The 11,829-nt window shown below is 43.9% G+C and overlaps 1 protein-coding gene across 7 annotated transcripts in view; it reads right to left on the bottom strand.

Moving 5' to 3' along the window:
- Nucleotides 1–690: 690 nt before the first annotated feature.
- Nucleotides 691–11,829, bottom strand: part of TTC13 (tetratricopeptide repeat domain 13) — a 75,891-nt gene continuing 64,752 nt past the window's right edge. For 3 of the 7 annotated variants that reach the window (XM_020905511.2, XM_070471104.1, XM_070471106.1), the window contains 6 exons: nucleotides 9,849–9,958; nucleotides 7,134–7,269; nucleotides 5,971–6,050; nucleotides 3,316–3,394; nucleotides 3,094–3,173; nucleotides 691–1,463 (listed from right to left, as the gene is read on the bottom strand). In XM_020905511.2, the coding sequence (XP_020761170.1) occupies nucleotides 1,349–1,463; nucleotides 3,094–3,173; nucleotides 3,316–3,394; nucleotides 5,971–6,050; nucleotides 7,134–7,269; nucleotides 9,849–9,958 (600 nt within the window). In that variant the 3' untranslated portion in view covers nucleotides 691–1,348. Of the gene's footprint in view, nucleotides 1,464–3,093; nucleotides 3,174–3,315; nucleotides 3,475–5,970; nucleotides 6,051–7,133; nucleotides 7,270–9,848; nucleotides 9,959–11,829 lie in introns of those variants that run through there. The other 4 variants (XM_070471103.1, XM_020905512.2, XM_070471107.1 and 1 more) reach the window with 2 other exon arrangements.

Below are 11,829 nucleotides of genomic sequence, written 5' to 3'. Positions count from 1 at the left end.
GGAGATTTTGCATGGAACAGGGTTAAGTATGCTGAATCTTGAGAAGAACCTGGGAATGAATCATTGGTGCCCTGAGACTGCGACGGGGCAGGACAGGCCTTGGGGCCAGAAAGACCTGGCTGGATCCTAGCACCTTGGCTTTGGGGGCACCTGGAAGAGTCATCAAGCTCCCAGAGCCTCAACCCTCTTATCTGTAAAATGAAGACAAAGACTCTGGGAAAGCTGACTGTGGGTGTGAGCTCTCTTTATAAAATGAGGTGTGCCTGACGATTTGTATCACCATCAGATGAGAGGAGAACACGAGCCACATCTCGATGTTTTGAAACGCACGTCAGCGCCCAGAACAGCACCTGTCCAGAGGGCAGGTCCTATCTGTCCAAAGAGCCGCCTTCTGCTGTTAACGCTGCAAGTGCCAGAGTGGAGTCTCTGCTGAGCATGGACACCTGCAGACACAGACACTGCTGTGTCCTGCTCACAAGGGTCTGCGAGACAGAAACTAAATAACAGAAAGCAGTGACTAGCTTAACTTTTTAACAGAGAACAAAGAAAAGTGAAAATGACTGGAAATGGTGTTTAACTGAACCCATTTATGCACTGTCATTTACCCTGCCTATAAAAGAAAGTCAGCAATTTTCTGACTGTTCTTATACCTCAAAGTGAAACTGGTTCACAAAATAAAAACATACATAATCCAGTGTCAAAAACTGGTGATTTATAGAAATCACCCCATTTATTTCTTCCAACAAAGAGGAAAAAAACAAATAAAACATGTTTCAATAATTCAGTGTTTGAGTCACTGGCAAATACTGTTTGTATCATTCAACGTAAGTGTCCCAGGTCATGAGCTCCAAGCATGTTGATGGCCATGAATCTTCCACGGTTCAAACAAAACGGAGAGCCCACATGTGAGGACGATGTCAGTTGAAAACAAGATGCCTTATCACAGTGTGCATAAAAAGGTCTTTGAAAAATATCCAGATCTTTAAAGGAATGAAAACACTCCTGTTTTGTTGTAGCTTTTGTTCCCTTTAATTGTTAATTTTTGGAGTAAACTCTTCTCGCCGTGAGGAAGGAGTCGTATGACTTTGTAAGTGGAAACCAAGAGGCCACTGGCTAATCAAATGCCTCCCCTCCCAGACACAGAGCTCTTCTGTCCCCTCAAAACCCTCTTTCATGATTTCTGTTATGATTCAGAAAGGTAAATAAAATGATTTCAAGTATTCAATTCCTATCAAAAATTGGTATCAAAAGTAATAAAGGACCTAATTTCTTTATAATTCCATGTTTTAAAAAATAACTTAAGAAGCAAGAGGTCCGGCCCTTTACTTGTATAAATACCACAGCGTAACTAGAGTTTCTTAAGACAGCGTGGAGAGGAGTCTGTGTTTAGCACCTCGATCATCGATCTTAATGTTGGGAACGTCTCTGACACAGATGGAAGAGTCTTATAAGAAGGTGAAATACTGAAAGAGAAAAATGCAAAGAAACAGTGTGAAAATCAACACAATTTTACCAAAAAAGACAAAGCTTATATTATATCAATTCCTATTACAATATTCACTTTGCAGTACTCCACATGTGTGACATCAGAGAACATCACATATCAGGGGAACCTGTGAGCACAGCAGATCCTGTTTCAGCAGTCACTGGGGTATCAGCAGGCTCCCATCATGAGATGCAGGTAAATTCAACCAGTCTTCGGAAAGAAAATCAATCTCTGACTTACACAGTGAGTGTTGCGCACACACATCCCTCCAAGACGCGTGCTAGACGTGGAACCTGAAGACACATGTTTTGGGTCCAGCCTTGATCCCTATCAGCTTTAGTGGTTCCTCTCAGACCCACTTCCCTGTATTTGCAGCAAGAAGGACAGTATTCCTAACTCCCAGAGTTACTTACTCCTGGTAAGGAGTGTGGAATGGGTGTCAACTACATTGTGAACCTGTAGCTGCACAACATAAGGTGGTGTTGCTATTTTTTCCTCAAAGAGTTGTTGAAAGATCAGCACTGTAAAATTATGCAGGAAACAGAGGCAAGGCCTTTGACCTTATGGTCATATTACTAAAATATATGTAAACTAGTAAACCCGAGACAAAAATACACTAGAAGGAGGTGTAACTGTTAAAGGAGTTTTCATTACAAAGCTAATGGAATACTCACAAATGGGACCAAAGTGTCTTACAGAGACAAACTTCTGTTTTAAACAGAGCACAGATTATCCAGTGATTTTTAGAGTGGTTGCTCTGTTGAACAGATATGGAAAAGCAAAACTGGAAGTTTCTATGATATTAAAAAAAAAAACATGGAGAAGGAGCAAGAGTCAATAAGGTTAAATAGTGAGATGTGCTTAAAGATTAAAGGCAAAAGGAGAAGGCGGCAGCAGAGGATGAGATGGTTGGATGGCCTCATAGACTCAATGGACATGAATTTGAGCAAACTCTGCGAGACAGTGGAGGACAGAGGAACTTAGTGTGTTGCAGCCCGTGAAGTTGCAAAGAGTTGGACATAACTTAGGATTGAACAACAACAAAATTAACTATGAAAGCACCTGTGAGTTTAATTTCAGCCTATGCCCCTGTGGTGCTTTTGAAAATAAGAGTCAGGAAAGATCGTAGTACTGGGCCCTTCCACGGCAACCATCAGGGGTAATTTCTTGCAGCTTTCCCTGACTCCTGTGTATTTTGTACCTAAATCACAGTAAAGCACCACCTTCCCCAAACAAAGAGAACAGGAAAAATGCAGCTGAAAGGCAGGGGCCACCACCCAGAGAACTCTGAGTTAGGCCCAGCTCAGCTTTCAAAATCACTCCTGAATACTGACCCTGCGAGTCTGGGAAAAAGGACCAACGGGCCAAGAGACAGGAATATCTGACTATATAAATAAGACGTCTGTAACCCTTCTTTCACAAACTGGCTCCCTTATTTTATTCATTATTCATTTTTATCCATACACTCGCCTGTTAAGGGGTCGTAAATAACAACAAAAAAATAGTAACCTTGAAAAGCAGATTAAATTCATTATATAATCATATCCCATAAAAATGAGCACAATTCCAGTTTCACTTCCTTTTGTTGACTCCTATCAAGCAATTACCTTTTCAAGTTCATCCAGCTTTTAGCTATTTTGCTAAAGGCCTCTGAACCAGGGGCAGTCATAGCTTCAAAGTCAACCAACTGAAAAAGAAAGAGATTTAAGAATGTGGTTAAAGATGGAGGGGAGGTTCCCTTTGGGATTCAGTTCATTTGTGTGTTTTAACATAAAACTCCACAGACTGGGCTTGAAACCATTTCCCTTCTGGCTCCAGCTCCAACATACCTTCCCTTTGGGAATTTTTCCTGCTACTTCTTTTCCACTTGCCATCAGCGCTCCCACAATCACTGAGTAAGCGATCACACTATTCAGATAGAGAACAATTACCAGTCAGTCCAGGCCACAGACGGTTACCACATTAGAGCTCACCATGGATTTCCCATCCTAAAAGATGACATTGTATTTCTTTTAACAATTCTTTGGACATCAAACAAGAGAATATTTTCATTTGTTCTAAAAATATTCGCTAATTTACTAAGAAAAATATTTACTGGCTTACTAATTTAGGGGTAAATGTGTAACAATATTTTTCTGAGACAAAAGTTTCTTTTAATGATGAGTTTTTTTTAATTAGTTTTCCTATTGTTATGAAACACTGAATTAGAAAATGTGCCTCCTTTCTATTATTTTAAAAAATTCATTATCTGCCACATCACATGGCATGTGGGATCTTAGTTCCCCAACCAGGGACTGAATCTAAGCCCCCTGCATTGGAAGCATGGGGTCTTAACAACTGGACTGCCAGAGAAGTAAGTCCTTGCTTGCTTCTATTTTTAACTGCATGAGGCTTGGCTTTAAAATTCATATATATAATATACTTTGTAAATGCAAACATATTATTAGAGTTTAACAATAAAAACTTTGGCCCCAAAGAAGAAAAAGAATGCATCTCAGAAAGTACTAACAGACTGGTCTGAAGACTGGGTATGTGCACTTCCTTCCTGGCATGTCCAGACTCACTCTGGGCTCTGACATTCTTATTATGATGCCAGCTGTGTGTGAGAGGCACCCCAGGACGGAGACAGTAAGACAGAGCTCTCGCCTCTGCACGTGGCCACCAGTGCTGCAGCCACCTATCAGGGAAGCCCTCACAGAGGCCATGGACACACGTGCTCTGTCTTTGAAAGCCGTGGGCAGGGCAACGGATGGAGAGGAGAGGGCAGGAAGGGGGCTGGCTGGGAGGGGCAGGAAGGTGTGTGGACAAGCAGGGGTGTGGCGGGGGGGTCAGAGTCAGGATGGAGAGAGGGCAGATGACAGGAAAGGTGACGAGGCCACGGTAGACCAGGGCCGGGAGGAGCTGGCACTGTGCACCACGCCGCTGGGTTGGCACCTGAGCCAACAGAGATAAAGAACTGGGACACAGAGAGGGAAAAGAAAGGCCCGGAAGAGGGGAGACCAGTTAGAAAGGTAGGTGCAAGGGATAAGCAGAGGGACTTCCCTGGGGGTCCAGTGGCTAAGAATCCATCTGTGCATTACAGGGGACACAGGTCCAACTCCTGGTCTGAGAGGACCCCACATGCCTCGAGGCAGCTGAGCTGGAGAGCTGCAGCTACTGAAGCCCAAACGCCTGGAGCCAGTGCTCCATAACAGGAGAAGCCACTGCAACAAGAAGCCCGTGCCCTCTCAACAAAGAGTAGCTCCAGCTCGCTGCAACTAGAGAGCAATAAAGACTAGAGAGCAACTAGAGAGCCTCCACAGAGCAATAAAGACCAATGCAGTCAAAATAAAGAATTAAATAAATATTTTTTTAAAAAAAGAAAGGTCAGTGCAAGAGATGAGCAGATCTGAGCTATGGCAGGCGCGGGGAGCATGAGAGGAGAGGAGAGGTTTAGGAGGCAGAGTCAACGAGACTTAAGTCAGGGACCGGACAGGTGCGGGGGCTGAGGGGGAGACAGGGATGACTGGACCTCCTTCTCAGGTGACACAGAAACCCACAAGCTGCTGTGTGAACACATGCACGCACAGTGCCTGCACGTGGTGGATGAACAGGGCACATGGAGGCCCCTGCATGTTATAGATCTAGTTAGCAGTCCTGTAACAGTTGTGCCGAAGGTACAATATTTATGTTCCAATTTTACTTCAAGGCCACTTTCATTTTGTAAGTTCCAGGTGCACACTTGTCTACACAACAGAATGATCACCACCAGCCTAGTTTCCATCCACCACCATACAGTGGACCCCTGTGCCCATTCTGCCTAACTTCCAATGCTTTTTTAATAGTATAAGAAAACTTAACCACCACATTTAGGAGAGTTCCACTTTCTAAAGTATTAGTCAGAGATCAAGACACTTAAGTATATGATTTTAACCAAAACATCTTAAATTCAAACATGTGCTAACAACAGCATACGCCATTCACCTGATTCACTGTACATGGTACCAAATAAAAGAGAATGAAAAGAAAGCTCTACAGACACACCCTTGTTTGAATGACACTTGAAAGACTCCTAATGAATTCGCTAAGTAGAGTTCATTTATAACAGTAATAATACTTTGGGATGGTTGGTGATGCAAAAGTATTAAACATTAGGGCTAAAGGTCAATTAATGGCCAAAGTTTGGGGGCGGCAGGGTAACAGTCTGGGCAAACACCAGGAATTAAAGCACAGTGAGCGCATGTGTGCACAGAGCGCGATTTGGATACATTTTTGTGAATGAATGAGCTCCAGCCTGTAAACACCAAGAACCTTCTACCAGAACTACCTTCCAGAATCCTTGATGACGCAGTAGATCAAGGACATCGCTTTCAGGTGGACTTTGGAAAAACAAAGGGGGCTTCTTGCCATTGCTAGGATACCTGTACTCATACCCACACTGCAAATGTAAGCAAAAGGCGAGTGTTCTTCACTACAAAACTGTCAGATTATAGGATATCACCCACCTGGATCCACGAGAGAGCGGCATTAAATTATAAAAATAATAAACTAAGGATAAGATTAAGTTGCAAACAGCATCAGCCTCCTAGGAAAAAAAGATATGTGCTCGTGAACTTAAATAATAGACTATAAACTCATTTTTATGAGGTGACAAGACAGCAGAATCATTGATTAGGAAGAGGATTATTTCATTCTTCTCCTGCAAGGACCTACTTTTCATATCCCTGAATATTTTATACTCTTTCACATCATTTTTTTCCTAATGAAAGGGTATATGTACAGTTTCGTTTTGAGCAGTATGCTCCCAGCTGCCTTCAAAATGGCAACCTTTTTCTGATAAAGGTAGATATCTGTTTTGGTCTATAACATTATTTGCAAAGTCAAAATATACATTAGGATTAAAATAAAACAAAGTGCTTATTAATATTGAATATACTTTCTCAAACTACAGGCCTTTCTACTCCAAGATTCTGATTAGCATCACTCCTCCCCCCACTCCCCGCCACTGAGATTTAGGTGATCAGTATACTTAATTATATCATATGTGTGCATGCTAAATCTCTTCAGTTGTGTCTGACTCTTTGTGACCCCATGAACTGTAGCCCACCAGGCTCCTCTGTCCATGGGATTCTCCAGGCAAGAAAACTGGAGTGGGTTGCCTCTAATTATATATGTAAACTGAATAAAATCCAGAGAAATAAAGGAACTTTCCAAAAGCCATGGGCATCCATTCCAGAATGTGGATGGAGCACCCCCCAATACTCTCCACACAGTGACAGCTACAATCATGCAGGTGACATTGTAGCTCCTTGGGAGCAGGAAGGAGCTCCCCGTTGAATCAGAAAGCAATGGTGGAGGAGGCTGCAGCCCAGGAAACACTCCCGTCCATCATGGACAACCTACACACCTAAATATTGACAAGGCTCCAATTTATGATAATACAACACAGTAACTACATACATTCCCCTTTCTCAGTTTCTGTAGTTATTAAATACAGGAATTGTCTCTATAAGAATATTAAAAGAAATATTTAAAGCTTATTTCTTATTATTTCTTATTAAATAAAGGTTATTTAAAGCTGATTTCAACCATAAATATATGATTCCAATGAAAGAGGACAAAAGAATCATAAGCAGCATGGATAAAATGAAGACAAACAGAAACCTACCCCAAATTCTGATGAGAGAATCAGTACTTTTCCTTTTGCCGTTAGATCTTTATAAAGTGCATCTATTTCGGCGTGATATAATTGTGTTCTCTCTTCTGTGGTTTGAGTTTCCACAGAAAATAGTATATTGCCAACCCTAAAAATACAAGAATGTATGTCAGAGGCATGTATTATACAATTATAAACACAGGGGGCGGCAGGGTGTGGGGGAGCAGCAGGGTGGCACTCGGGGATGTGGCAGGACATGCGAGGCGTGTTGGCGCCTTTCTGAGCAGACTGCCGAGGCGTGTCTTGTAACAGGCGGTTTTTTCACAGACAGGATTTGCTCAGTTTAACCATATGTACTTTTTAAAAAACACGTGTTTTTAATTTTAATTTTTAATTGGGGGATAATAGCTTTGCACCGCTGTGCTGGTTTCTGCCACACAACAACACGAGTCAGCCCTAAGTGTACAGACATCCTCTCCCCCCGAACCTCCCTCCCACCACCCGCATCCCGCCCCCAGGTCACCGCAGGGCGCTGAGCTGAGGCCCGTGTTCTGCACGGCGGCTTCTCACCAGCCATGTTTTACACATGCTGATGCACACATGTCAATGCTACACTCTCAGTTCGTCCCTCCCTTTCCTTTCCCTGCCGTGTCTGCAAGTCCTTGCTCTATGTCTGTGTCTCTGTTCCTGACCTGAGAACAGGGTCATCAGTGCCACCTTTTTAGATTCCATGCATATGTGTGTTAAAACAAGACAGCTGTTTTTCTCTTTTTGACTTAACTTCAATCTGTATAATAGGCTCCAGGTTCATATGTACGTCTTTTATGAGCTTAGGCCAATGGAGGAGGAAAGAACTACAGAGTACAACATATTTCAATGTGTTTCAATTTTATCAGACAATCACCCTATTACATCAGAAGAGCAGGAGCCAGGGCTGTGCACAGAAAACAAGCTCTGGGCCTCCACGCTTTCATTTTTTAAAGCTCTGCTGCATGTGCAGCTCTATATGAGGCCCTGTGGAGAATAAAAGTTCCATGCAACAGGTATTGACTGTATAACACCAGTTTACCAAAATGCTGAAGACAGTCCTTAGATGCTATGAAGAACAACAAGGCAAAGCAGCTGTCTTTATCGAGGAAAGGAGGGGGAAACAAGGTCACAGATTATTAGCAGTCCATGCGTAAAGCCGTAACAGTTGATCAGAGGTTCAGAGAAGAAAGTTGATCTAATTTGGAAGATGTGGAAGAAAACAGAAAATGCTTTGTGGAAGAAGGGGCCAGAACTTGAGTCTTCAAGATGAGGATGTGAGCGAAAGAGACCCAAGAGGTAGGAGGTGACCTCAGGGAACAAGTCATCCAGGCAGGCCTGGTTCTGGCAGGAAAGCGCTTCAGGTAAAGCAGGAAGTATTGTTCGAGGCCATTATTATAAAAGGCCTTGCCTATCTGGCAAGGGAGATGATTTCGGTGTCAACAGGCAATGGCAGGGTACGGACTAGGGAGGGATTTTTGGATCCAGGGCAACACCCAGTGGGGTGGAGCCCACTGAAGCACTGGTCAGGCACCAGGAGACGGGAGATGGAGATACGAGTCACGAGTCCTTGTGGTGGTCAGAGGCCCCAGGCAAGACTGACAACAAATGGAATGAAGAGATGGCTGAGGAAGATGCTACGTTTGGGGGAAGGATTTATGTACTCTAACTTAGTAGCTCCATTTCTGCTGGGAACTTCGTCATGGGTGGGTGAAGGGTAAGGAGAAAATAATTTTACATCAGTAGAAAACCCTGGAATTCCTTTTATGCGAGGAGAACCATCTTTATTGGGAAGGTGCTTTGATATGTGGCTTAGGGTAGAGATGGAGACCTCAAAGAAGTGGAAGAGTCACAGAATCTTTGCTAAATGGTGTTTCTCCCTGAAGGCTGGTGTGAGTTCTGACAAGGAAGCAAGAGGCCAGGAGGCAGAGGGGCTGAGAGGATGTGGGGCCCAACGCTGAGCTGCCAGACATCCCTGAGGCAGATGTGGTGGAGCTCAGGGTGGCAACCGAGGAACGCGTGTTGTGGAGGGGGCGGCGACTGGGGAGGGCCAATATCATCCCACCCAAGCTCAAGGATGTGGAGGCTCTGAGGTGAAGTCTGGATTTCAGATGGACATACAATGATTATTAACACAAATTTTCATTTGGTGCTATTATATAAGCTGAAAGAGCGGGAAACATCCTAAAGGATCAGTGACAAGTAAAAACTAATAGGAGTAACTCTACAATATCCCCAAAATAGAATACTATGCAATTTTTAGAAATGCTTTTAAGAATAAGGTATGGTAAAACATTCATAGCAAGGGTAGAAAAGAAACAGGTTATAAAACAATATGTACAGTATAATCTCAGTTTTTAAAGGAAACAATGATTTAAAATTTTTTATCTTTGCTTATCTATATTCTAAATTTTCAATAAAACATACTTATACTCTCACAATGAATCAAAACTATACTTAAAATTCGAATAACAGCCTTCAATCTGCCAATCTCTCATCTTTTTTTCACTTAATTGGTAAAAGTCTTCCTCACAACAAGCTTCAAAAAAGCTGGTTCTAGTGATACACTGGACCTTGATAATCTCCATTTCAGGAGACAACAAAAGCCCAGAATGTCAAACCTCCTCTGGCAATACCAGGCGTCTGCACACTTTCTGACACCTGCCCCCCCGTACACCCACACTTAGGAAGCACACGTACTTGTCTCCTGTAATCGTAATCGTGAAGCCATCATATTCCTTCCCTTGGTCTTTGAGGCTGGGAACTTTGGTGTTCACAGTGAACCCATCCTTTGTTTTAGTGTTAAACTGCTTTCAAGGAAAAAGAAAATTCACATTACTAGTGAGATTCATTGTAAATTCCCAATCTGCAGCGCCAACTCTGACTTTGACGTTTCTAAGAAGGCTCAGTGAATGCAAGACATCGTGTCCTCTGTCCCGGCAGTTAGTGTCCAGGACGCCTACGCCTGCCCCTATGCCCCCATCCACTCTCTCAGCCCAAGTCACACTCCCCACGGCCCCTGCCAGAGGCCAGAAGAGAACCTCAGGGCAAAAGGCACATAGCCTTCCTTCAGTGGCAGCTCTCACTCCTAAGAGCTCCCTTTGGGTCTTTTCTCTTGTTCATCTTAATTGACAGAAACTTTGACACTTAGCAGAATAGCTGTATTCAACACCCTACAATTCAAAATAGCACCATGTATTTTTGCTAGTGCTTCTTCAAAGTAGACTCCTATCTGCCTGAAAAGTACTCAGAATTTTGTCAACCGAGAATTTTATACACATACATGCACATACCCCGACTGCACAGACCACAGCGTAACAAAGCAGAGTATTCTAAAGGAATGAGAGGTGAGAGTGGCTCTTAAGGGTGATGAGTATGAACACAGCTTTCTGTCTAAAACACTTCTGACAAAATGAAAGCCAATAAATAGGTGTCACTGCTCCAGAGACACCCTCCCCAAATTCGGTTATTGAGTGTGGCCAACACTTTTTAGGATTGACAGACTTGAATAAGAGAATCGATGGTAAAATAAAAACAGGTTGTGCTTCACAAAACACACTGGAGGCAAAGGCTGTCTGAAAACAGCGGCCAGTGAGCATCACTAAGGTGCAGGGAAGGGTGAAGATGTGTGGACTGGGCAGGATGGCTGGCAGCAGGGGCTGAGACAGAGATGTCTTTGTGTGTGGACAAGGGCTTTCAGCGGCAGAACGTGCTAACACTTAAGGGTGTGCGTCAATTCTCTCTAATGCTCCCTGCATGCCTATAAGACAGGCCACGATCTCAACCTCACAGCTGGGGAAACCCAGTTGGTGAGATGAGGCAAGCTGAGGTCCTGCCTGAGCTGCACATGGAAACAGGGGTCCAGGCCCTCAGGACATCCAGTCTCCTAACTCACTAACCAGCTGCCCAGAGGGGAACTGAGGTCCCTCTGAACTTGGCTGTTTGGCAGAAGCACATCGTGTATCTCAGAAGAACCTGTCAGGGCATCACAGTCAACAAGCACTTTAAACACAAAGGCATATCTTTATTTATTTCTGTGTGTGCCTTTAGGAGCACTAGGACACACACAGCCTAGGTGGAGGCATGGCGTGCGAGGCCACAGTCAGATGGCCGTTCCCAGACACAGCCAGACTGGCAGAGACTGCGCTGGGAGCCAGACACCAGGCAGGCGGGCGATGCTGGGCCCCGAGCAGCGCTCCACACAACTGAAGCCTCTTGTGCATTACGCTTTTCTTAATACACACACACACGCACACACACACAGACAGACATACTATGGGCTTCCCTGGTGACTCAGATGGTAAGGAATCTGCCTGCAATGCATGAGACCTGGGTTCAGTCCTCGGGTTGGGAAGATCCCCTGGTGAAGAGAATGGCAACCCACCCCAGTATTCTTGCCTGGAGAATACCATGGACAGAGGAGCCTGGTGGGCTACAGTCCACGGGGTCACAAAGAGTGGGACATGACTAAGAGACTAACGCTCTCACTTTTCACTTTCATATATATGTGTTAAAATATCCCTCAACAGATTCTGTATTCTGCCTAATATAGTAAATTTAAATGCTGAAAATACCCATGGGAAAGCTAAAGACTAAAATCTGAGTCAGGCTCCAGTTTCTTTGTCTGGTGCATCCAGCAGTCCTCGGTGGGACCATTCTGCCCCCTGGGGGACATTTGGGG

Source organism: Odocoileus virginianus, chromosome 7 (genome assembly GCF_023699985.2).
Source record: "Odocoileus virginianus isolate 20LAN1187 ecotype Illinois chromosome 7, Ovbor_1.2, whole genome shotgun sequence".
NCBI lineage: Eukaryota > Metazoa > Chordata > Mammalia > Artiodactyla > Cervidae > Odocoileus > Odocoileus virginianus.
Note: the sequence above shows the minus strand (reverse complement) of the source record. Positions and strands in the feature narration are given on the sequence as shown.